The 25,112-nt window shown below is 35.4% G+C and overlaps 1 protein-coding gene and 1 long non-coding RNA gene across 8 annotated transcripts in view; one reads left to right on the top strand and one right to left on the bottom strand.

The window, feature by feature from the left end:
• The window catches only part of FBXO47 (F-box protein 47), a 48,105-nt gene extending 25,529 nt beyond the window's left edge, over nucleotides 1-22,576 (top strand). For 4 of the 7 annotated variants that reach the window (XM_082373514.1, XM_082373510.1, XM_082373509.1 and 1 more), the window contains 8 exons: nucleotides 1,830-1,906; nucleotides 3,230-3,307; nucleotides 4,943-5,051; nucleotides 9,664-9,840; nucleotides 11,335-11,481; nucleotides 12,161-12,303; nucleotides 14,612-14,771; nucleotides 15,430-21,137. In XM_082373514.1, the coding sequence (XP_082229640.1) occupies nucleotides 1,830-1,906; nucleotides 3,230-3,307; nucleotides 4,943-5,051; nucleotides 9,664-9,840; nucleotides 11,335-11,481; nucleotides 12,161-12,303; nucleotides 14,612-14,771; nucleotides 15,430-15,542 (1,004 nt within the window). In that variant the 3' untranslated portion in view covers nucleotides 15,543-21,137. Of the gene's footprint in view, nucleotides 1-1,829; nucleotides 1,907-3,229; nucleotides 3,308-4,942; nucleotides 5,052-9,663; nucleotides 9,841-11,334; nucleotides 11,482-12,160; nucleotides 12,304-14,611; nucleotides 14,772-15,429; nucleotides 21,138-21,339 lie in introns of those variants that run through there. The other 3 variants (XM_082373513.1, XM_082373511.1, XM_082373515.1) reach the window with 3 other exon arrangements.
• A 132-nt stretch (nucleotides 22,577-22,708) lies between these two features.
• LOC309618967 lies at nucleotides 22,709-24,452 on the bottom strand. The gene is made up of 2 exons (XR_014238686.1): nucleotides 23,973-24,452; nucleotides 22,709-23,394 (listed from the first exon to the last, which is right to left on the bottom strand). It is a non-coding gene; the product is annotated as an uncharacterized lncRNA (long non-coding RNA).
• Nucleotides 24,453-25,112: the final 660 nt, after the last annotated feature.

The following is a 25,112-nucleotide window of genomic DNA, read 5'->3' as shown; positions in this document are numbered from 1 at the left end:
TGAAAGGTCTGTAATCTGGTTACAATGTTACTGGTTTCAGTATTTATGATTAGGCTTTGTGAAGCCTGTAACAGAATAGGGCAATTACTTTTTGCTACTTGTCATTGTGAATATCTTTTTTCCAGTATCATCGGCTGCGGAGGAAGGCTACTTGGGAAAAGATTATTCTTTAGTTTTAATTTGAAAGAATTTTTTCTCCCTGACCAGGTTCAATTGCATAAACAAACAAAATAGCATTAAGACAATTATGTGGATAATTCAGTTAAAAATACAAATATGTATTAATCTTAAAAGCTAGCTTTTAAAAATGGTTTTACTCATGTAATGATTTCAACCTTCCATTTAAATTTTGTGCAGACACCTAGCTTATGACTAATTCTTTAGACAAATGTTTTATATACTTACCATTTCCTCATGTTGCCATTCCTATCTGATCTGTTCTTGTTTTTCGACATTAAAATAACATTTTCAGAATTCTCCATTCTAAGGATTATAAATTTTAATTTGCTTCTTCATACAAAACAGAGCAGATGGCCAGTGTGGAAAGAACATTACATCTGACTCTATTTTAGTGGGAAGAAATTAAAGAAGTTAGTCTCTAAAGGGTATAGCAGAGCACCTGTGTTAAAAGAACAAATAAGTCAGCCAGTATTGGTTTTTATGGTAAATTGAAACCCTTAAAAATAGGCGTTCTACATTAGAAAAGGCAACCAACATACAGTTATAGCTTACAATTCCCCAGCTATGATATGCCATGGGACTGGATGCCAAAACATGAAAGGAAGAGAACTCAGCCTGAAAACTAAACACTGAAAATGTCTTTTTATGTACAAAAATAAGGAGGGCTTACGTTTAAAGCTCAATTCTGGTCATGTGTTGCCCAAACATAGCAACTTCTAAAAATAGATTCAATTCCCATAGATTCTACAGAATTATATATAAAGTAGTTATTATATTATGTAAAAAAGTAAATGCAGAGAAGATGAAAACTGAAGAAAGTCGTGATATTCAGATATATATTTTCCTACCGTGTATCTTATTTTTAGTTTGAGGACATTTGGCCTTATAGGAATGTTAACAATGTATTGCCATTTTAGGAAAACAGAACACTTAAAGTTAGAGGAAACAAATTACAACCATACACTTCCTGTCACTGTAGTTCAAGTTACATATCTCACTGGGAAACTGAAGGGTTTTTTTTTTTCTTTTTTAAATATCTAAACACAAAATTCTATACATTCTTAACATGCAAGCCCCATAAAAGGATATCTCTGAAGGAAGAGATAAATATTTCATCCAAACTGGATACTTTCTGTGAGAGAAAAACCGACTTCTAATCTCTGAAATTTTAAGTACTTACGACTTCAAGTTTTTGTATTTGGAGAAAGGAGTACAAAATCTCTTTTCTCATTCTTTCCATTAGCAACTCTTAAAACATTTTCCATGGTGGACATGAGCTTAATTTTAAGAGATATTGGAATATGTTTTCTGTGGAATAAAGACAGTAGAGTTTCCCTGTTGTGTTTTGTGTTTGGTTATTGTATCTTTTTAAATCTAAATACTTTCTCGTATCTGTACTATAGCATCAATTTCACAATTTTTTGTAAGATTTTATGCCATAGCCTCTTAGGTGGACACCAGAGTCACTTGGTAAACACCATATATAAGTGTTCTGCACCCTTCCTCCCAAACTTCCTCTTAAAAACTCTATCAGCTCACAGCCCACTATCGTATACTTGACTTTCAGGAAACATTATGCTGTGAGTTATAGACATTCTTAAGTTAATTACATTGTTGTCATTTTTTCATGTGTCTCTTTACTTTCTCAGGTCTACTGTTTAAAAGATGTACATTGCTGCTACCCACAAAGGAAAGACTAAAGTACATTCACAAGATACTCGCAGAAGTAAGATCATACTTCTGAATTAGCTCACAGTCTTGATTTCCAGTAAAGATATTTTATTATTAATGTCTTATACTCATTTTAAATCTATCTTTAATTAGTAGAATTTCATGAATTGGTACTAAAAAATTGGTTGATGATAATCTAATACTTTACCAAGTGCTCAGAGATTATAAAACACCAAAATGTAGTATAGGAGTATTTTACTTATTATAAAATAATTTTTACATATAACTAAGTACATCATTCAAGTTTATTAGGTTTATCGGAGTAATAAAAGTATTTTTACCTCATGTGGGAATTCTGAGGTTGTTTTAAAGTGGTGATTTAGATATTTTATTAAAATGAAAATTATTTCCAAATGTTAACATTTTACTATTTAAATATATGTATTAAAACTATTTTTAATATATAAAATGACAAACCTTTTATGATAATTTATGATTTGGAAATGTGTATCAATGTGTTTGGGCATAATCTCTGTTAGACATTGAGTTTTACTATATAAACCTAATATATATCTAATACTGCTGATTCAGTTTTACACTCAATATGCAAACTGTTTCTGATCCACTGGCTTTTTTCATGTCAGTGTTTGCATTGAGTTCAGCTGTATGTTATTGCAGCAGCTTCCAAGATGATCTTCCTGCCATTCGCTTCTTCACTTCCCAAGACATTCTAAATGCTGAATCACTTACATCAAATTAATTTTCTTGCTTTTAAAAATATTTCCGTGGCTACTCAATTTCATCAAGATAAGGTCCGAAGTCCACAGGTGGTATTTAGGGTTCCCCCTGACAGTGCAGCCTTACTTTCTACTACTTTGAGCCTAATTAAGCTGCTCATATCTTTCTGTCCAAATGAATATTTAAAATTTTTACCTCTATACCATTTTGCCCTTATTGTTTCCCTCACCAATACGATCTATTGATTATATTTGAATCCTACTTAAAGACATTGCTTGTTTCACATCCTTCATAAGCTTTTTTAATCATTCTCAAAATTATCTTTTCCCTGCTTTCATTGTATCTGATATGTTTGGTCATTTTAGCATTTATACATACTTTATCCTGAAATATAAAATTAATTTCCTGTATGTATATCTTATTGTTCTAAAAAAATTGTGAGCTCCTTGAGGCAAAGACTTTGTTTTATATTTCTTTCATAATCCCCACCTATATAACATGAGACTAATCAGTTATTTAGTGTTTTAGTTATTTTCAGTTTAGACTGAAAACAATCCTTGCATATTTCCATTAAATTTGAATGTCAAATCATTGCACAGTTCCACTGAAAAGGAGGAATTAACAGTTGTTCTCTTTACAGGTTTCCTGTTTTAAATTTAACGGCTGTGTAGCTCCATTGCAATGTTTAGGATTACCATGTTACGGCATGTTTTTACAGGTACATTTTTTTTTTAGTGAAAGAAGAAAAGGAATTCTTTTTGAACTGTTATCAAGTAGAGCATGTAATCTGTCTTTCTATAGGATAATAAAAGTAATAATGATCTAAAAAGAAAACAAAATAACATTGTAAAGGTTTGAGAATGTGTTAATATAATAATATGTTTGCCACCTCAGATTTTCTTCTTGGATTTCTCACTGGTAAGAAATGTTTAACACTTATTTGCTCTATACCCTTGAATGTCCTTGAAGTTTCCAGCCAATTGTAATGACTAGAAATATTGTGGGGTAGAGGGTGTGTGTGTGCAATGAGTTTTAAGTCTTGGGCTAGTTATTTAGGATATGATCTTAGAAATGAACTGTATAAAAAAAATAGTAACTATAGGAAATGATAGGGATAACTAACCTTTTTGTGGTAATTATTTATATATATATATATATATATATATACATATACATATATATATATATATAATTACTGTGTTATATGCCTTTAACTTATACAATGTTATACATCAATTATATCTCAGTAAACCTGGGAGGGGGGAAGAAATCAACTGCATGATTTTAAGAACATTTTTTACTATTTTATTATAAACAAAGAAGATAATAACATTATTATTAATGCTGTTCAATATATTATTAATATATTGCACTGTTCTAAGCAGTTTGCATGTATTAACTCACTTAACTATTACAGCAACCTTATGAGGTTTACAGCAATCTTACAACAGTCTTGCTTATATCCCATCCTGCCAGCCAGCCACCATCTGCGTGTACAGATTCCAGGGGCATAGGCCCTCCTTCTAGCCCTCTTCCAAGATAGATAGATTTCTGCTTTTTCTTTTTCCCTTTGGAACAGGTAATATGAGCACATGTATTCATATAAAATTCAAAAGGTACAAAATGGTATAAAGTGAATTGTAAGTCTCCTCCCAGGCCTGTTCCTTGTTCACAGAGTTCGCTTCAACAGAAGTAACCACTGTTAGCAGTTTCTAGTATGTCCTTCCAAAGAGAATAAGATTCATTTTTAAACTACTGAAATGTAGTTCAACTATTTTAAGAAAAATTGATATGATTAATCAACTTTTTCAAAATCTACATATAGTTGAATACCATTTGAATTTTTTCATATATGTTTAACTGTACATTCTGGTCTCCTCAAAGATAATTATTATATTTGGTCCTAATAAAAATTGGTTTTTGTTCACACCCAAATGTCGTAAATAAATGCTCATAATTGTCACATTAAAATGAGGTCATTATCATTTGTAAGCAATAGCATAAATGATAGCTAGAGGGGATCAAAAGGGTTCTACTGTAGTCTAAAACTAAGCCACAGTATGGTTGTGAGTCAGATGTCTAAAGTTGTATCTATATTGTCAGAGTTCAGGATTCAGTACCATTTAGTTCCCTGAAAAGATACTCCCTATGCAACCAAAAAGAAACTGGATTTTGGAGCATTTCTAGGTTTTATTTATATAAAATTTCCTACGAATTTGAACAGTTCCATAGTGGATAAAAATTGCACATTGCCTCGATTTTATGCTACCGCAGTTATGGTCATAAGGCAATAGTGACTTACGTTTTGATTTGATGGTTTGAACATCTGAAATGTTTCCTTTATCATCCTCAGACCTTAACAGCAGGATGGGATGAACTTGAGTGCCATCGTGTTTATAACTTCTTATGTGAGCTGACTAATCTCTCCCGCAAGATGCAGACAGTTGTCTGCAGCAAACCAGGTAAAGAACTAAAATTCAGAGATAACATTATACAAAGATTAAAATAGAAAAAAAAAGTATAGTTCTAAAGTGTATTTCAAAATAAATTGTGGCATCCGTTTGTAGTAAAAAGACAAAAGAGATGTAAGGGAATGATAAACACTGAATCAGATAGTGAGGCAGAAGTGGCCTGTGATTAGAGAAAGAAGCGCTCACAGGGCTTCAACCACATTAATAATATTTTATTCCTTAAGCTGGTGGAGGATACAAAGGTGTTCATTATAGTATTCTTTAAACTTCTATATATACCTGAAATAGTTCATATTTTAAAAATTATAAGAGGGACTTCCCTGGCAGTCCAGTGGTTAGGACTCCATGCTTCCACTGTGGGGGGCATGGGTTTGATCCCTGGTCAGGGAACTAAGATCCTGCATGCCACACGGTGCAGCCACAAAAAAAATTATAATAACCCTACAATTTAGCAATTTCACTCTGAGAAACTTCCACAGTATGCACAAGGAGATGTATAAGAATGAGCATTGCAGCATGTAACCAGGGAAAGCTGCAAACAATGTAATGCCTGTTGTCAGGAGAATGGATAAATGAATTATGGCATATTTATACAATTAAAACCATTAGTAGTGGGCTTCCCTGGTGGTGCAGTGGTTGAGAATCTGCCTGCCAATGCAGGGGACATGGGTTCGAGCCCTGGTCCTGGAAGATCCCACATGCCACGGAGTAATTAAGCCCATGTGCCACAACTACTGACCCTGCGCTCTAGAGCCTGCGAACCACAACTACTGAGCCCACGTGCCACAACTACTGAAGCCCGCGCGCCTAGAGCCCGTGCTCCACAACAAGAGAAGCCACCACAATGAGAAGCCTGTGCACTGCAACGAAGAGTAGCCCCCGCTCGCTGCAACTAGAGAGAAGCCCATGCACAGCAACGAAGACCCAACCCAGCCAAAAATAAAAATAAATAAATTTATTAAAAAAAAAAGAACATTAGTAGTTAAAATGAATTAACTAGAGCCACGTGTATTACTATGGATAAATCTCAAAATATAATTTGAGAAAAAAAGGTTACCAAACAATACTTTTAATATGATACCATTTATATACATATTAAAAACATGCAAAACAATTCTATATATTCTTTATGGTTATATACATATGTAAAAAAGTATAAAAACATAGTTGGGAGGTATGATAGTTAATTTTGAGTGTCAACTTGGGTAGGCCACAGTACCCAGATATTTGGTCAAACATTATTCTAGATGTTTCTTTGAAGTTATTTTTTAGATGAGATTAACATTTAACTCAGTAGATTTTGAGTAAAGTAGATTACCCTCCATAATGTGAGTGGGCCTCATCCAATCACTTGAAGGCCTTAACAGAAAAAGACTCCCCTCCCCAAACAAGAAAGAATGCTACCAACAGACTGCCTTTGGACTTGAACTAGAACTCTTCTCTTGTCTGCAGCCTGCCACCCTACCCTGCAGATTATGGACTTGCCAAGCTTCCAGAATCCTCATGAGCAAATTCCTCAAAATAAATCCTTCTCTATGTATATACACACATCCTGTTAGTTTTGTTTCTCTAGAGAAAGCTGACTAATACAGGAGGGATAAAACCCAATTCAAGATGGTGATTACCTCTGGGGAGGAAGGAGATTGGGACTGATACACAAGAAGTTTTAACTATATCAGAATGTTGTATTTATTTTTAAAAATCTGAAGCAAATATAGCAAAAAAATAAAGATTTGACAAAGCTAGCTGATCAGTACACAGTGTTTGTTATAGTATCTCTGCTGTTCTGTCAGCTTGAAATATTTCATTATGAAACAAATCATGGCAGATTTTTTTTTAAAGGCAGACATAGAAGCCCAATGAAACAATAACAAAATTAATTTATCATGTCCCTCTCTTGATCAAAAAGTTTTATTAGCTTCCTTATATCTTCAAAATAAAGCCCAAACTATTTATATTGGCCTTCATATTCTAATCCTAACTTACTTTTTCAAAATTATTGCCCACTACCTCTGTATCAGTTTGACATAGGCATATTGCTCTACTCACTGTATCTCAGACACCTCTTGCACATTTCTACCTCATACCTTTTATTCATTCTCTCTTTTTCCTGAAATACCATCTCTCCTTTTCACCCTTTAAGACCCAATTTACCTGACCTCCTCTGTAAAGCCTTTCCTGATCTTCCCAGACCTGCAATAATCTCTCTCCTCTAAACTTCTGTGTTACTTGACTTAACACATCAGGAGATACTTACATATGGCCTTAGTGCATTGGCAGACTTTCCATTTACACTTGTCTTATCTACAAGTAAGTAGAACATAAATGGTATAAAAATATAAAATGTAAAATGGTGCCACCACCAGGGAAAACAGTTTGGACATTCCTCAAAAAGCTAAAGGTGGAGTTATCATATGACTCAGCAATTGCACTCCCAGGTACATAACTAAGGAAATTGAGAGCAGGAACAAGGACAAATACTTGTATACCAGGGTTCACTGAAGCATTATTTTCAATAGCCAAAAACTGGAAACAACCCAAGTGTTCATCAATAGATGAATGAATAGACAAAATGTGGCATATACATACAATGGAATATTATTCAGTCATAAAAAGGGGTGAAGTTTTGATACAGGCCACAACATGGATGAACAATGAAAATATATAATAAGGGGCTTCCCTGGTGGCACAGTGGTTAAGAGTACGCCTGCCAATGCAGGGGACACAGGTTTGAGCCCTGGTCCGGGAAGATGCCACATGCCATGGAACAACTAAGCCTGTGTGCCACAAATACTGAGCCTGCGCTCTAGAGCCAGCGAGCCACAACTACTGAGCCCATGTGCCACAACTACTGAAGTCCGTGCGCTTAGAGCCCATGCTCCACAGCAAGAGAAGCCACCGCAATGAGAAACCCGCACACCGCAACGAAGAGTAGCCCCCACTCGCTGCAACTAGAGAAAGCCCATGCGCGGCAATGAAGACCCAACACACCCAAAAATAAAATATAATTAATTAATTTTAAAAATATATATATATGCTAAGTGAAATAAGTCAGACACAAAAGGACAAGTATTGTATGATTCCACTTATGTGAGGTACCTAGAACAGGCAAATTCATAAAAACAGAAAGTAGATTAGAGGTTACCAGGATGTGGGAAGATGGGGAATGTAGAGTTATTGCTTAATGGTTACAGAGTTTCTGTTTGAGAAGAGGAAAAAATTTAGAGTAAGACAGTGGTGATGGTTGAACAACACTGTGACTGTAATTGATGCCACTGAATTGTATAGTTTAAAAATGGTTAAAATAGCAAATTTTATATTATATATATTTTACCACAATTTAGGAAAATAATGTAATATATCAAAAACTGTTGAATTATATACATTAAAGGGTAAGGTATACAGTATGTAAATTATATATATTTCAATAAAGCTGTTTAATAAAAACGTGAGATACCACTTCATACCCACTAGGATGGCTAGAACCAAAAAGTCAGATAACAAGCGTTGGTGAGAATGTGGGGAATTTGGAGCCCTCATACATTGCTGGTGTGAATGCAAAATGGTGCAGTCACTTTGGAAACAATCTGGTAGTTATTCAATAATTAAATATAGAGTTACCATATGACCCAACAATCCCATTCCTAGGTGTATCCTCAAGAGAAACGAAAACATATGTCCATACAGAAACTTGTACATGAATGTTAATAGCAACATTGTTCATAATAGCCAAAAGGTGAGACAACCCAAATATCCATCGATGGGTGAATTGATAAAAAAATGTGGTATATCTATACAATGGAATATTATTAGGCCATAAAAAGGAATGAAGTATTGATACTTGCCATAACATGGATATACCTTGAAAACATACTAAGGGGACTTCCCTGGTGGTCCAGTGGTTAAGAATCTGCCTTCCAATGCAGGGAACACGGGTTCCATCCCTGGTCAGGGAACTAAGATCCCACATGCCAACGGGCAACTAAGCCCACATGCCACAACTACTGAACCCACGCACTCTGGAACCCACGCGCCGCAACTAGAGAAGCTCATGCGCTGCAATGAAAAGATCCCGCATGCCGCAACTAAGACCCAACACAGCCAAATAAATAAATAAATAAAAAGAAAATAAGTATTTTAAAAAAAAAGCATGCTAAGGAAAGAAGTCAGTCACAAAAAACCACCTACTACGTGACTTCATTCATATGAAGAATAGGAAAATCTATAGAGATGGAAAGTAGTGCTTAGTGCTGGGTGTGGTAAAGGACAGAAGGATAGGAGAGTGATAGCTAAAAGAGCAGGGTTTCTTTTTGAGGTAATCAAGATGTTCTAAAATTTACTTGGTAATGGGCACATATATCTGTGAATATACTAAAAAAAAAGTTGAATTGTACACTTTAAATTGGTAAATTTTATGGGATGTAAATTGTATCCCAATAAAGTTGTTTTAAAAAAAGTAGTTCCTTGATAATCTCAAATTTTTACAGAGTAAAATGAAGTAACACTCTCAGTACAAAGCATTTAATGATGTATGTCTTGACCTATCCAATATGCATATCAATCTTTCTAGGAAGAATTGTTTACAGTTCTTTTGTCTTCATAGGAAATGCCCGAAAACTGGAGTTAAGGATCAGACTGTTCTGTAGGAACGTTCTTCTTGATCATTGGACCCATCGAAGTGATTCTGCATTTTGGTTGACGTGTATATTAAAACCATGGCCAATGGTGAATCAGGCAAGATTACTGTATATCATCTTTGGACCAGTAGCTCCTCAAGATGGTGAGCATTCATTTCTTAGGGATGTATGTTACAAAATTGGTTAATTACTTTCACTTTAGGAAACATATCTTTTTGTACCTGCTTAGTTTCATCATTCCTAATAACTGAACCGTGTTTCATGATTTCATAAATGTATATACTACATTAACTTGTACGTAACTTAAGCATCAAGACAGAAATTGTTCTGCTGCAGGCCATTTCCAAATATATTCTCATCATCTCTGATTTACCCAAAATAACTGCATTTCATTTTTATTATATATATTGGCCATGCTGCACAGCTTGTGGGTTTTTAGTTCCCTGACCAAGGATCAAACCCAGTCCCACGGCAGTGAAAGCCCGGAGTCCTAACCACTGGACCACCAAGGAATTCCCTGCATTTCATTTTTAAACATTATTATTATTATTATTTTTAATATACTTATTTATTTATTTTTGTCTGTGTTGGGTCTTCGTTGCTGCACACGGGCTTTCTTTAGTTGCGGTGAGCGGGGGCTAGTCTTCCTTGCGGTATGTAGGCTTCTCATTGCGGTGGCTTCTCTTGTTGCGGAGCACGGGCTCTAGGCGCACAGGCTTCAGTAGTTGTGGCACGTGGGCTCAGTAGTTGTGGCTCGCGGGCTCTAGAGCTCATGCTCAGTAGTTGTGGCGCATGGGCTTAGTTGTTCTGCGGCATGTGGGATCTTCCCAGGGCTCGAACCCGTGTCTCCTGCATTGGCAGGTGGATTCCCAACCACTGCGCCACCAGGGAAGCCCTTTAAACATTATCTTAACTCAAGATTATATTTGCTGCTGTAGGGGACTAATAATGCAAGGGAAGTAATGTGGTAGTCAGAATTGATGTTTTACTTAATTTGGGGTGCATCATATTATTTTTTGCAAGTTTTTGGCCTTTCTAATTAAGTTTTGCTTGGATGAATGTTAAAATTAGCATGTATTTAGTTCACACTGCCTTATATCAGGAGTTAACTAGTTTAAAGTGTGTTGAGTAGCAGCAGGAAGCCAATCTGGGATCAAATTTTGTTTGTGTGTGTAATTCACAAAGAGAATTGGTCATAGGTAAATAATAAAAAATTGACTGGATTACTCTGTTTTGATATAAATGTCTGGAAAATTCTCAAATACAAATTCTCTCTTTTTGGAAGTCTATCACTAGGTTTTATTTCATTTTAGTAAGATTACATCAATTGTTTATTTTAATTTCTGTTATGGGGTAGCATTATCTTTGAACCAGAAACAGTGTTTTGCTTGGTGAAACTACCTTTTCTTTTCCTCATTTAGCTATTGTTGCTGTGCTTCATCACATCAGTCAGAGACATTAAAATTTATACTGTTATCAGAATTGACCTTTCATTATGAAAGTTAAAATGAAAGTAGCATATATAAGTAATGGATTCCATTATGCAATCCAATTTCCTTTTTAAACAATCTGTGTAATCTTTATCACAAAGCCAACTATTCTGTCATAGCCTAGCTTTTGTTTCAATTATCATTCAGGACAGGTGGTTTGGCAGAAAATGATAGAAGAACCTGCAGATGAACCCAGTCTGAAAGGTTTGGCTGATGCCATTAAATTACTATATGATACAGGCACCAAAGGATGGACAGCAGATGATGTTATCAGTCTTGTAGATGAACTATCAGGTAAAAAGAATTATTTACCACATACAGTAATAGAAATTTGTTATTAGAATACAGTTATAAAATTGTAAGGACAACTCTATAGGTAACAAAAGAATTGCCTATTGGAAATCACTAAATGCTTTAAAATATTTAAAGTTTGGCTTTTTGTTTGAAGAGAATGCATATAATCAACTTACTTTCCTTCCATTTTCCTTGCCAGTTTTATAAATATGTATTTATTGCTATTATTTGAAAGCTTCATAATTTAATTAGCTTAATTATTCCCATTTTGAAGTTCTCAGAAACACCTCCGAATGTTGGGTAAGAAGAAGGCCCTTTCCTGTTGGTACTGGCGAGATGAAACAATGTTTCGCATTCCTGCATAATCCTTTAGATTCTAAAGTTTACAAGATTTCTTTCTTTAGCAGGATTACACCACCTTGTCTGTTGACCTATGTGTAGGAGAAATGCTTTGACTGTATTACTAGTATATTTGTGAGAGTCGCTGTGACTTGGCAATAAATAATCTCTGTCCCCGGTTGAATGCTGTAATCGGAAAACTAAAGCATTTTTTCTGAGATTCTCCCTCGGCACTGATTGTATTTCCAATAAAGTAATATAATATTGCATGTAGTTAATGATGTTTACTATAGCTATTGTGTAATTTCTCATTAAATAACTGTTCTTTCTTTAATAAAAGTGGTTCCCCGTGAGTGGCTTCTAGAGAATAATGCACATCTCCTAATCCTAAGTGGGAACAGCATCTGTTTCACTTTCATGGCTAGTAAAGCTGTGAATGGACGGGCCATTGAACTGGCAAAGCTGATAGTCTTTTTGGCTTTGGTAAGTATAAAATAAGTTTTTTCTAGCAAATTGTTTAACATTATAGTTGACCTACTAGGGAGCTGCCCTGAAGGAACTGAAATATGTATGAAACATTTTGAAAGAATATGTATTTAAGTATATATTTTTATATATACTTTATATATATTTTAAATTTTTAAAATTTATATAATAAACTATCATATCTGGAATCATTCCTTGTGTTAACCTCTCCCCACTTCATATCTGGATTGTCATTATATAGCTCTGCCAAGTTATATTCTTTTTTTTCCCTTAAATTCCATTTAAAAATAAAGCATCCCTTATGATTTGCTCCAGGATAATCCCTGGGCAGCAGGGAGAGAATGTGTAAGTGAGTGGTGGTAGAAGTGAAACAAGATTAGTAATTGTTGAAGCTAGGGAATGGATACTAGGGGGTCATAATACTACTCTCTTTACTTTTATATAGTTAAAATATTTTTCAAAATAAAAACACTTAAAAATATATTTAATATTCATTCATTTAACACAAATTGAGTGTTTACTATGGGCCATACCTGTGAGAGATTTTAGGACTGTGGAAATTAATAGAACAAATCCCTGACCAAAAGCTGCTTACAGTCTTCTAAGCAATATCAAAGTATATATAAATAAATTCAATGTGATAAGTGCAAAAATATGTAAAAAAAGATACAAAGGTATCAGAGAGGAGCCAATATTGGGTGGGCGTAGAGTACAGAGAGGGCTTCCCCAATTCCAGTAGATATAAGTTTTTTTAATGAATAGGAAGTGTTCACCAGACAGAGGGGTTCGATTATTCAAGCATGTAACTGCATGTGTTGCATAGATATCACATTTATTTGGCTTCCATCACAGATGCCAGCCCAACCAGTGCTTCAAAAGCAATGGAATAATCTTCAGTTGGCTGTTGTGAGGAATAATTGAATGTAATCCATTTTCTACAAAATGGAGACAGGATCTTCACCAACTCAACTGCTTAAAACATGAATGAAATCTCTGTGGCTCTTTTAAAATGTGAAGAAAGCTACTAAATTAACTGTAGTCTAAATGTAAATGTTTATTTTAATAAGCAGAGGCCCTCAAAAAGAAAAAAAAAGGAAAGAGAGAATTGGAACTGCATGACTCTATCAGGGAACTATAAGCGGTTCAGTATTATTTCTGAAGGGAAAAATGTGCAGAAGAGGAGGAGATGGTAAGTTTAGATAGGAAGGGAGAGGCTAGGTAAGGCAGGGCCTGGTAGACCATTCTGTGGAGCTTGAACCACAGGAGCCACACTGCTGACAAGTTTTAGGATGCAGGGAGACATTGTCAGTTTTACGTTTTTGGAAGGTGACTTTGGCCACACTGTAGTAAAAGGAATGGAGAGGAAACCGCTAGGGGTGGAGAAACCTTCTCCGGAAAGCCTTCTCTGTTTAACATCTCAACTCTGGTCATTAATTTTCTCTAAATGGCCTCAGACTTGTCTTCTCTTTATCTTCATTTACCAGTGGTGTTCTAAGGCCACTGTATGTGTGGGGTAAGTCATCTCCCAAAATAGATTGCAAGCTCTTTGAAATCCAGGACTATGCCACTTATTTTTTCGTAGTGCCTTGTACAGTGCTTTACACATAATAAGTAGTCAATATATCTTTCTTGTCATGTTAACATTATTTAGTTACAGTACTATATAGTTTATTTTCATGCTGTATGTTATTTGGCTATGTGAGTTAAATTGACCATTTAAGATGTTAGTAAATAAACCTTTTTCCTTTCAGTCAGTTTTACCTATAAACATGTAATTTTCACTTTATCTGTCTTTTAAATAATAGAGAAATATTCCCTACTACTCTCAATATGGAAAGTTGGTGTCACCATAGGGTTCTCTTGCCTGTTGAAATTGTCTGTCACCCTCATTGGACTCCTTGAAAATAGAGGCCGTGTCTTTATGGCTTACCATTGTATCCCCAGCTCTTAGCATGTGCTCAATAAACACTTATTGAATGAATGAGCAGGAGCCTTATTTTTCATGTTTAATAATTGTTTTCAATATTATTTCTTACATTAATAAATAGATATTCTATGATAATCTTTTTTTCTATGATAATCTTGAACCAGGCTTTTTTTACTTCACACTTTTCCGCACTAAATTTATACCATTTGAAAGCAAAGAAGTATTAGATATAAGAGCATTTCCCATTTATAGACTCAACATGATGTTATATGTATTAAATTCTGTAAAATTATAAACGGTCATTGTTAATACCATTTTCAAATTCTACAGCTTTCTTCAAATGAAGATTTACCATAATGCTTTGTATGTCTAAATCAGGTATGTGAGAAAGAACTATACTGCATGGATTGGGCAGTTAAAATGACGCGAAAAGTCTGTAAAGTCTTTAGCACTCCGGTGGAAAGAAATAACTTCCTGCAGAGTGTGGCAAATGCATTTGCGTATGTGATAATGGAAATGCTACAATCAGTTATGTCTGGTGAGTATGCATGTAGATGGTGCACAGTTGTGAGTAAAGTGCATTCTAGTCTCCCCTTAAGACATAGATAATTCTGTGTAGACTTTTATATCTAAGCTAAAAATAGAGAAATCAGACATTGTTTTTCCATGAGATATATTTAGTTCCTGGTTTCGTCACTTTTTAAATCTGGTATTGGTTTTAATGGAAAACATAAAGTTGAAGAGTCTGCTCTGAAAGGAACTAATTTCACTTCTGCACAGCAAAAAATTTTAACTTGCTTACTTAACCAACTATCATAATCGTAATATTCTTTATTTGTATAGTTTACACATATATATTTTTATAGTTTTATTAGGTGCCCAACATGATAATTAACCCTATTTTACAGATGAGAAAACTAAGGCTTAGAGAAATTACCTGACTTGCCCAAGGTCATGAAGTTAGAAGCAGTAAAGCATGCACCAGCATCTTTTTCTTCTGATTTCTAATTCAGAGCTCTAAATATAATTCCATGATTTCAATGGTTAACGTCTGACTTAGGGAAAATCACTAACTAGTCTTCTGTTACATATTATTAGGGAAATTGGAACATCTTATGTTTCAAATAAATCATATATTTAGAAACTTAACTGTCATTTTCTTTTCCCTACTGTCTATTCCTGTGTATGGCATATAGGAGACCATGATGAAGACGACAGAAGCTTTCTGAATTTGTTCCATCTTGTGCATGCTCAGGCTAACTTCCATAAGGAGGTCCTGTATTTGACCATGAATACCCTCTCTACCTAAATACTCAGAAAGCCTTGCATTTAGAGAATAACTCAGTGAACTAACTATTAGAAGAGTGCTACTTTTCCACACTCAGAGAATAGCATTCATGGGACTTTTTATCACCTAAGTAACCTAATAATTCAAAAGCTGCATAAAAATTTAGAAGCAACTGCTTACACCATTATTAGTATAAAAATTTCAGTCAAACCCAGGAATGTATTAAGATTTCTCTAGAAAACAAACTGTGCTGCTCTAGATTTTGGTAAACCTAACACCAAGCTAAAATGGAACATTAGTGTTCAAGAATCTGGGGCCAGCCAACCTGTATGTGTGGGTCTTCAAAGCAAGAGAAAATTCTGATGCATAGTTAGAACAGACCCAAATTCACTAAATGGTGTGTATCTGTTCACTTTGCTTAGGTTGTGTAAACATAGCGTAGAATGTTTTGTGAAGATTTGCAGTATGATGTTTTGGAATGTGCAGATATAAATCACATTTTTTTTTACCATCTTCTTGGCATATGATTACAAAGAACATTTTATTTGCTTCATGTTTTGCAGATCAAAAACCAAAGGAAGTATGTGTGTGTGTACGTATATATCCATATATATATATATATATATATATATATATATATATATATATATATATATATACACATACATGCACACACATATATTTCCTTCTCTAAGACAAATAATCTAAAAAGTCTATAAATAGAGGAAGGCATATATTGTCTTAATACAATCAAGTCATCTTTTATTCTTTCCTGGGGATTAGAGTAAAATGTTGCAAGTAAGGAGAAATATAAAATGAAAGAAAGTAGCCATTCTGCTCCTAAAGCTTTTCTCCCTATCTATCTTAAAAAATAGGACTTGAAGGAAACTGAAAGCATGGATGGTTCGAGCAGCCCATGAGAGAATGGGGTTTATCTTCACTCAAGTAAATGGATTCCAAGAAGCTCCAGGACTATTTCAGTTTGACTAGCTTCTGCCACTGCCACTCTTACTATTAAAATAGAAAAAATAGTGCCTAACAAGCTGAAATAATGCTGGAGCCCTCCTGGATCTCCTATTTTCTTCTCCTTGGGTTTGATCACTTTACTTCTGCTGAAGACACACCCCTTCCCACTGGACTTCTCAGAGGCTGACTTTTTCTTTTCCTAAGCCCTTGACTTAACTCACCTCTGGAGTTGAGGAAGGGAAGAAAAACTAGAAGATATGGAAATTACCCACAGGAGTGGGGTACAAATTGTGGGAAATTCTCAAGTTTGGCAAGAGGGGCTCAAGTTTGGCAAGTGGGGTACAAATTGTGGGAAATTCTCAAGTTTGGCAAAAAGATGATTTTTACTCCCACTAATAACAATCTAATGACACACCTTAATAGGATTGAGAAAGAGTGAAAATTGTGGAGAAGATATGAATTGTGATAACAAGGTTTTACTATGTTTTCGTAGCAAAAGGACTTACCTCTATTTTTGGAGGGTCAGAAATTAACTGCCTTTCTTTGATGGATTGTCCAACTGTAATTCCATCAGTGGCAGGAATTTTTTCTCCAGAGTTTAGTATTTACATATTTATGTACAAAATTCTTGCTTTTATCCTGGTTTCATTTTCTTCCTTTCAATTTAAGGATTCACCCACAACTAAATTATAAAGATTAAAAGTTGGCAGATAACAGAATACAAAAATAACACTTTAATTAGCTTTTTCTTTTCCCTCTCTCACCCTTTTTTCCATATGTGCTTTGGAAAGCCTAATCCATTTCTTTGTCAAAACACTGGTGACTCCAAATTGAGAATATTATATTATATGGGGGAAAATAGAAAAATAAAGGAAAAAAGTAAAATTTTTCATATAAATAGTGAATATTTTAAATATTTTACTAAATAAATGTTAAGTTTCATTCCCTTAGAGAAAGAAATTTGGCATCGTGAAATCTCCTTGAACCTTGAACTATCCAAGTCTCCACACCAGTTATTTTCAGTAGGTTTACAAAATAAGCATGGTTTAATTTAAAACATTGCTTATCTGGATTGTGAATCACACTACACGCTTCAATTGACATGACTGCTGCTGTAAATTTTTTTAAAACTCACCTTATTTCATTATTCTTAATAATTGTGAGATTATTATCTCACCCTCCCCAGAAATTTGGAACATAAGAAAATCTGTTCCATTCTTTGGGTACAGTAGATAAATGATATCATCTTGCTACCACTAAAAAATAAACTGACAAATTCTTCATTCAATTATTAATAGATAAAATAACCTTTGAGACCAAATTTGAAGTTTCCTCACTTTGGCAGTTTTTTGCCAAATACATTTGTCATCAGGAACAAAGTGTGAATCAATTTTTAAGGTGGGAAATTAACTTGCAAAAGTATATATTATCATTAGTATTGATGTTTAAGTGATGGTAGAGGCAGTCATATTGCCACAAAAAAAGGGAGCATTTGCAAAATAAATAGGCTAAAAACACTGGGAGACTGTCCACTTCTAATTCATTCTAGAACAGTCATAAAATAACGATGTAAACTACCAACAGGTCAGATAACTTATCTCACCTGTACGTCTTTCTAAAGTAGGAGATTAGCCTGGGCTTCTAGCTTTTTTGCCCTTTTGGTAGTGATTTCCTCAGTCTCTTTTGACCTTGATTTGTAGGATGACTTTTACTTCCACTAGAAGCAAGCTCAACAACACATCATTATATTTATTTTTACTATTGTTTCTAAACACACACACCACACCACACCACAATAGCACTAATAACAATCTAATGACACTCCTTAGAAACTGAAGTTTATATATTGTGATAAATACTCCGTACCTTATGAAACTATAGAACGTGTATCGTTAATACTTTTTTGGATAATTCCTTCTCATGCCCTGCTGACCCCTCAACTATAGCATCTTCATGATGCAGGCAGTACGTTACTGTACTTGGGAAGCCATTCAAGCATTCAGGAAGCTCAAGCAGTTGTTTATCAGGCCGCTCCCCACAGCATGAACAATAGGCACCTTATTTCACCTTTATCCATCCCTTCATGGCTTAGTTGGTGCTTCCAGTTCTTCTGTTAATAACAAAGATTTTATTGCCAGGATAATTATTCACCTTTGGAGATTAGAGCAAGCATGAGGAATCCAGCAAAAAAGTGCAACTGGAAGAACCACCTTATATCAGTAAAAAGCAAACATGAGCCTCTTTGTGTGATGATTCCTCAAGAGTTAACCCCTTTAAGTGAATAGTACTCAATTATATGATTACACATTTTCATGTCAATGAATATTGTGAAGGGTAAAAACACAATGCTACCACAAAAACCTCTTTGGTTATTGGACACCTTACTAGCAAGGAGACTTCTTTACCAATTCCACTAGCAGGTAGCTCTGAAACCTGTAAGAAATCAGGCAATGGAAATATGCTCCTTGGCTTATTGAGACATCACTAAGGTAGGAAAGATGACCTGAAAGACAGCTGTATTGGACAGTCTTCTCTAGGTTAAGAAAAAAAAGTGCCAAAGGACTAAGAACACTTTTTTTTTTTCATCAAGGAAGCAAATACAACTCCAGAAAATTCCTCAAGTAACTAGACTTAAAAACAAAAACTTAGTTTAGCTCTTGAAAGGCTTTTAAATTTTAAAAAATTAATAATTGTACATATTCTAAGATCACTGCTTTCTTAAAGGTGCACAAAACTGAAAAGTACTCATTGTTATTTTTAAAGAATTGTATTTCTGGTGAACTGTCTTTGATACCTAAATATTTAAAATATTTGCTAATTTTATTTAATTTGTTATTTATTCATATTAATAAAATAAAATTAAAATTGAAAACATTTCTAACTTGTTCAGAGTTTGTCATGATGCAAATCATTGAGCATGTAATTCCTTTAAATTTTTTTGTATTTTTAAAAATTAAATGTTTAAAATTGAAGTATAGTTGATGTGTAATACTATATAAATTACAGGTGTACAATATAGTGATTCACAATTTTTAAAGGTTATACTCCATTTATAGTTATTATAAAATATTTGCTATGTAATTCCTTTAAATTATTTCTTGTGGAAGAACTTATTTTTATTTAAGCTGTTAATTATAGCCCTACCATGATCAAAAAACTAAATGTCTTAATACAAAATAATGTTTCAATTAGCTATATATTTATGTATATTTTTATGCTTAATATTTTAGTGTATAAATAAATAATTTCATTTACTAGCAACAACTCTTAAATTGAACAATAAATCTATAAGCAGAACAGTATCCTATACTATTCTGTTATTTAATTCAGAGACAAAACTCCCAAGCAATTAATATTCCGATTGCTGCTAATATACTACAATTGTCATAGTTTAACACCAGTTTCAAAAAACAAAATATGTGATTAAGTATTGTGGATTACCTGCAATTTCCCATGACTACAAGATCTTACAGTGTATTTCTATGAACAGAGTTCTTAAATATTTCTAAAAAATGTCTGCCTTAGCAGATTTTTTTTTTAGTTTATAATGGAAGTTGTGTCAGTGAGTTTTTCTGTTTCCCCCTTTATATATGACTTTGCTTTTATTTTTACTTAAAATAGATGGAAGCAAAACTAACTTAGAAGAGGCCATTCTAGGCTTAGTAAGCATTTGGTCTGTGATAAAGCCAAAGCATGTAATTTACAAAGACAATTTTCCCACTTCAACTATGTTTAAGTCCTTTATTAAGGGACATTCCCATTATTTTTAAATAATTTAAAGTTAAAATGATACTGTTAAAGGATTTTGAAGTTTGAACAATGCTAATTTTAAGCCTTTTAAAAGAAAAGAAATTTTCCGAAATTTAATAAATCACGTCATGCCAAGTTTCAAACTCAAAGTTTGGATTTGATTCCACATAAAGAACCCAGACAATGAGTTTTAGGTGGCTCCAACTTAGTAACATTTATCTTCCCATTATTTAACTGTTTCCCAAAATATATTCTCTTTCTCCTAACATAAAATACATCATTTTTCCACCCAAACCCATTATTTTTTTTAATCAAGAAAGCAGGTATTAATATAATGATTCTTAGCATTATGCCACATTAATTTTTTTCTAAGTAATCTGCAATTATTTAGAGATGTTTTTACTACATTGATGTGGGCCAAGTACAATCCTCATTTTTATAGGACATGATTGCCCTATGACACAGATTTATAAAATTTACACAAAACTTTATAATATTGATACAAAAGTAATTTTTTCAGTGTTTTATTATATTTTAGGATGGCAATACACAAATAGTTTAAATGTGAAATTTAGAAAATTTTATCGAAATGAACACAGTAAAACTCTGTTATAAACTGTCATATTGGGACTTCCCTGGTGGTCCAGTGGCTAAGACCCCATGCTCCCAATGCAGGGGATCTGGGTTCCCTGGTCGGGGAGCTAGATCCCACGTACCACAACTAAAGATCCTACATGCCGCAACTAAAAGATCCCATATGCCGCAACTAAAAGATTTCGCATGCCGCAACTAAAAAAAAAAAAAAAAGATCCTGCATGCCACAACTAAGACCCAATGCAGCCAAATAAATAAATATTTTAAAAATTAAAAAATAAACTGGCATATTATAGCATGGATATAGGCACAGAGTCATAAAGTTTCTTCCAAAATGTAACTGTTTATTTTTTAAAACCATAATATTTCACAAGTAATTGAAAATAAGGGTGTCTTTCTGTCTTTATATTGTGCCCAATACCAGTGGTATATATCACTGGTGTATAACTGAAATTGGCTGATTGTTTTCACTGAATTGATTAGTTGTTTCAACTTTGTATGGATACAGACTGAAGAGCCTTGACCTCATAAAAGACTTCAGAGGGAGCTCGGTTAGAGACTATACCACAAAGATCTACACCGCCATAATTAACTGTGTAACTTGGATCCCTCCAAAATACTGACACTTGCCCTAATTACCTAGGTAAGGACATAGAGCTGCTCTCTTGACTTGAAGTACAAAATTTTAGTTTGAAACACGTTATACCAAAGAGTTAAGAGGAATGTTTTAGTGGGAAATGTTATGTCACGGACTCCACAGAAAACAGAAGATCATCCCTGAATGTATTAATGCCGTGCTTCTTGCATTAGTGTATCTGTCAGATTACCCCTTTTTGTTATATACCACTATGTAGTATTGTACTTGTTAATATTCCCTAAGCAGCTTAGACAAATGATCACTGATATATGTTTGGGGTAAATAAATATTTTCATTTTCTCCTCACAATGTGGCGGTTGGTACCCTGAAAGAGTTTGAAGTTGAGTTTTCATTATACAGTGTCATTTGGGGAGGGCAGAAAAGCGGACTACTGGTAAACTGTTAAAGAGTTTGTTCCTGGGAATTCTGTTTTCAAAGATGTAGTTTTTCATCCTAGAATTATAGAATTTTGAAATGGAAAGAGACATTAACAATTTTCTAGTCCAACCATTACATTTGTCAGAATAAACTGAAGCCCTGAATGTTAAATCACTTATTGAAGGCCACATAATTTGTTGCCTAGACAAGCTCCTAGAACAGTGTTTCTTCTTGGCCAGTATTTTAAAATGCAAGTTTTCCATCTTAATTTTGACATATACTGCCTCAATTTTCTTTCTTTTTAAAACCTGGAAGTTGAACACAATGTTATAAATAAAAACTATTAAGTTAATCTTTCTCCTTGTTTATTTTTAAGCTAGAAATAAAAATCAAATGTAGAACAATCAAGACAGACTTTTCAAAGGAATAGATACCACAGATTTGGGGCCCAAGTCTACTCTGGACCCTCAAATATATGGTTTCTTCAACCCTACTTGGACAGAGAAATATGTTGAAAGTTTTCTGTTTTGTTTTGCTTTTAAGAAAAGGAACATTTGACCATATAAAAAACATTTACTTGGGGCTTCCCTGGTGGCGCAGTGGTTGAGAATCTGCCTGCCAATGCAGGGGACACGGGTTCAAGCTCTGGTCTGGGAAGATCCCACATGCCGCGAAGCAACTGGGCCCGCGAGCCACAACTACCGAGCCTGCGCGTTTGGAGCCTGTGCTCCGCAACAAGAGAGGCCGCGATAGTGAGAGGCCCGCGCACCGCGATGAGGAGTGGCCCCCCGCTTGCCACAACTAGAGAAAGCCCTCGCACAGAAACGAAGACCCAACACAGCCAAAAATAAATAAATAAATTTATAAAAACAAACAAAAACATTTATTTGAGGGTAAGAGATTTTTCCCAACTAACAAGATAAGTGTAACCATCTTGTTTCAATAATTTATAATTCAGCTATTCAGAAAGAATGAGGACTATATAACTGTTTCTTTCTTTAAATGAGAAGCTGGAGCACAACGGGTATGGAGTGGGGAAGATATGATAAATCTTAAAAACTCAAATGACAACTTCCTTCTAGAGAGTGAGACATGGGAAATCACACAACCCCAGATTGTGCAATCTCTAAAGACAGTGATAAAGTGACTACTTCATAGATGAAGATAGACAACATGCTCTTGGACCTACAAGGGAACCCCCTCGTGTGAGAAAGGAAAGAACATACTTTAGCATAATATGCAGTTGCATTTAGACCTAAGGAAAGGCTATCAAATAAATTTTTGAGCAGTTCTCCATAGTAACTTTAATGAGTCTACATTTCAGCTCTGTGTTCTCAACACCTCTGTCTACAGCTCAAACGCACGCAGCAGCTGCCAGCCATGCCCATGAATTCCTGATGTCCCAGCCGAGTGAGTGCCTCTGCCTCTGAGCTCAAAAAGCCCCTTGCTTGACAGGGGTTAACCATATCCGGAAGGCTCTGGAAGAGGTCTGCTGGGCAGCAGGACTGCTGTTGATGAGAGGCTTCTTGTTGGACTGGAGTCCAGGAGCTGTGGGAAACCCAGAAACAGCAAGGCTCAGATAGGAATAGCAGCAAAGGTATCAGCTTCCGATACTGGTCATGGGCTAAGACAAGAATTAAGAGTTCTTCTCGCCACTCCGCCAAACCCCACAGCTGGGAAAGAATTGACATCTCCCGCAAGACCCCACTCCCAAGTAAATTTGATTTGCTATAACATCCTCCAGTTAGAATGAGTCACTAGTTAATTAATTAATGCAATTATGCAAGCATAATTGTAAGCCACCCTGCTGACATATAAAGATGTTTTTTACCTTTAATTACCAGGAGAAAATGGACAAATTGAAGTTTGAGCACCTAACTTGAAGAAAAAACTAGGAAATATAGTCCCTCCCACCATGCACACCACTCCCAACACATTCTACTTAAAAATCCTTCGCATTGTGGGCTTTACTTTTCATTTTTAAAATTGTTACTTTAAATTAGGTCTCAAAGAAAGAAGTTGGCATTTCTTATTCTTTTCAGAGTGGTCTGGGAAATGCTACATCAGTGCACCTGAGAAAAAAATAGGAAAACAAGATCCTTGTAATTTTGTTTTTGAATCAATACCCGAAATAATGACCAGAAGCAAAAATCCACCGGTGCGTCAGCAAGCAGGATGCTCGGCCAGTCAGCTTCATCCTTCCCCCCTGAGCTGTAGGCTCCACGCCGCCGCTGCGGGCCCCTAGAGCAGATAGATAATGTAGGACAGAATGACAAGACCTATGATGGCAAAGAACATCAGGATGAAAATATCCAGCATTGTGGAGTCCTTGGCCGAGGAGGCCTCTGGGTCCCGGGGAAATGTGAGCTGTGAGCACGGAGGTTGCAGTCAGTGGAGAGAAATGGCTCCCTCTTCCCTCCACTGCTCAGCCCTCCTTTCCCCTCCCCCTCCCAGGGCCTGAGACTAAGGGATGCTGCATCTCCATCAGCAGCTTACTCTCCCCCCTCACCCCACAGCCAACCAATCACAAAGCCTGGGAGCGGGTAACCAAGGAACTGCTCGATTTCGACCAGGCAGCAGTGAAGAGGCTCAATTTCTCCCCAGGAACCCAATCCTACCCCTTTGTATCTAAATGGAGTCTGAATGTTATGGAAGTAGGAAGAGATCTGATCTGTATCCAGGTGCCCAAGGAATGAATCCTCCTGAGTGCCTTTCTTCTCCTTTTTCCCTCCCATCATCCTTGACAAATAAGCTCAGAAAATAATGGTTGGGAGCTGGGTGGGCCACTGGCACATTGTAAAGTCACGTTATGGAGGGACATGGATGAAGTTCTCACGTGAGTCTCAGCTGACATGTCTAGGGAGGGAGCTAACACTTATGGGATTCCTATGCTGTGTCAGATACTGCACACGTGGTGTCATTTCAACCTCCCTATAAGTCTTTTATAGATGAGGCTCAGAGATGGTCAGGAACTTCCCTAATGTTTCACTGGAAAGGGCAGAGACCAAGATTCAAAACTAGGCTTGTCCACTCCGGAGTCCACATTCTTCTCTCGCTCCAGACTGGCCCACCCTGTTAGTCGGAAATGCCCCCTCAGCCCCACCTGCACTGCTCAGTTTGCGATGCATGTTGCTCAGATCCCTCCAATTACAGTATGAGCCCCAGAGGTCTCTCCTCTATTGATTCCTTATCTCTTCATGGTCATTTCCCACATCCTTGTCCCTCTTATAGCCTCTTCAGAACTCATTGCAGTGTTATACCCAGAG

The sequence above is a fragment of the Balaenoptera borealis genome (genome assembly GCF_965194805.1).
Source record: "Balaenoptera borealis genome assembly, chromosome: 20".
NCBI lineage: Eukaryota > Metazoa > Chordata > Mammalia > Artiodactyla > Balaenopteridae > Balaenoptera > Balaenoptera borealis.
This window is presented reverse-complemented; position numbering and strand designations above follow the sequence as displayed.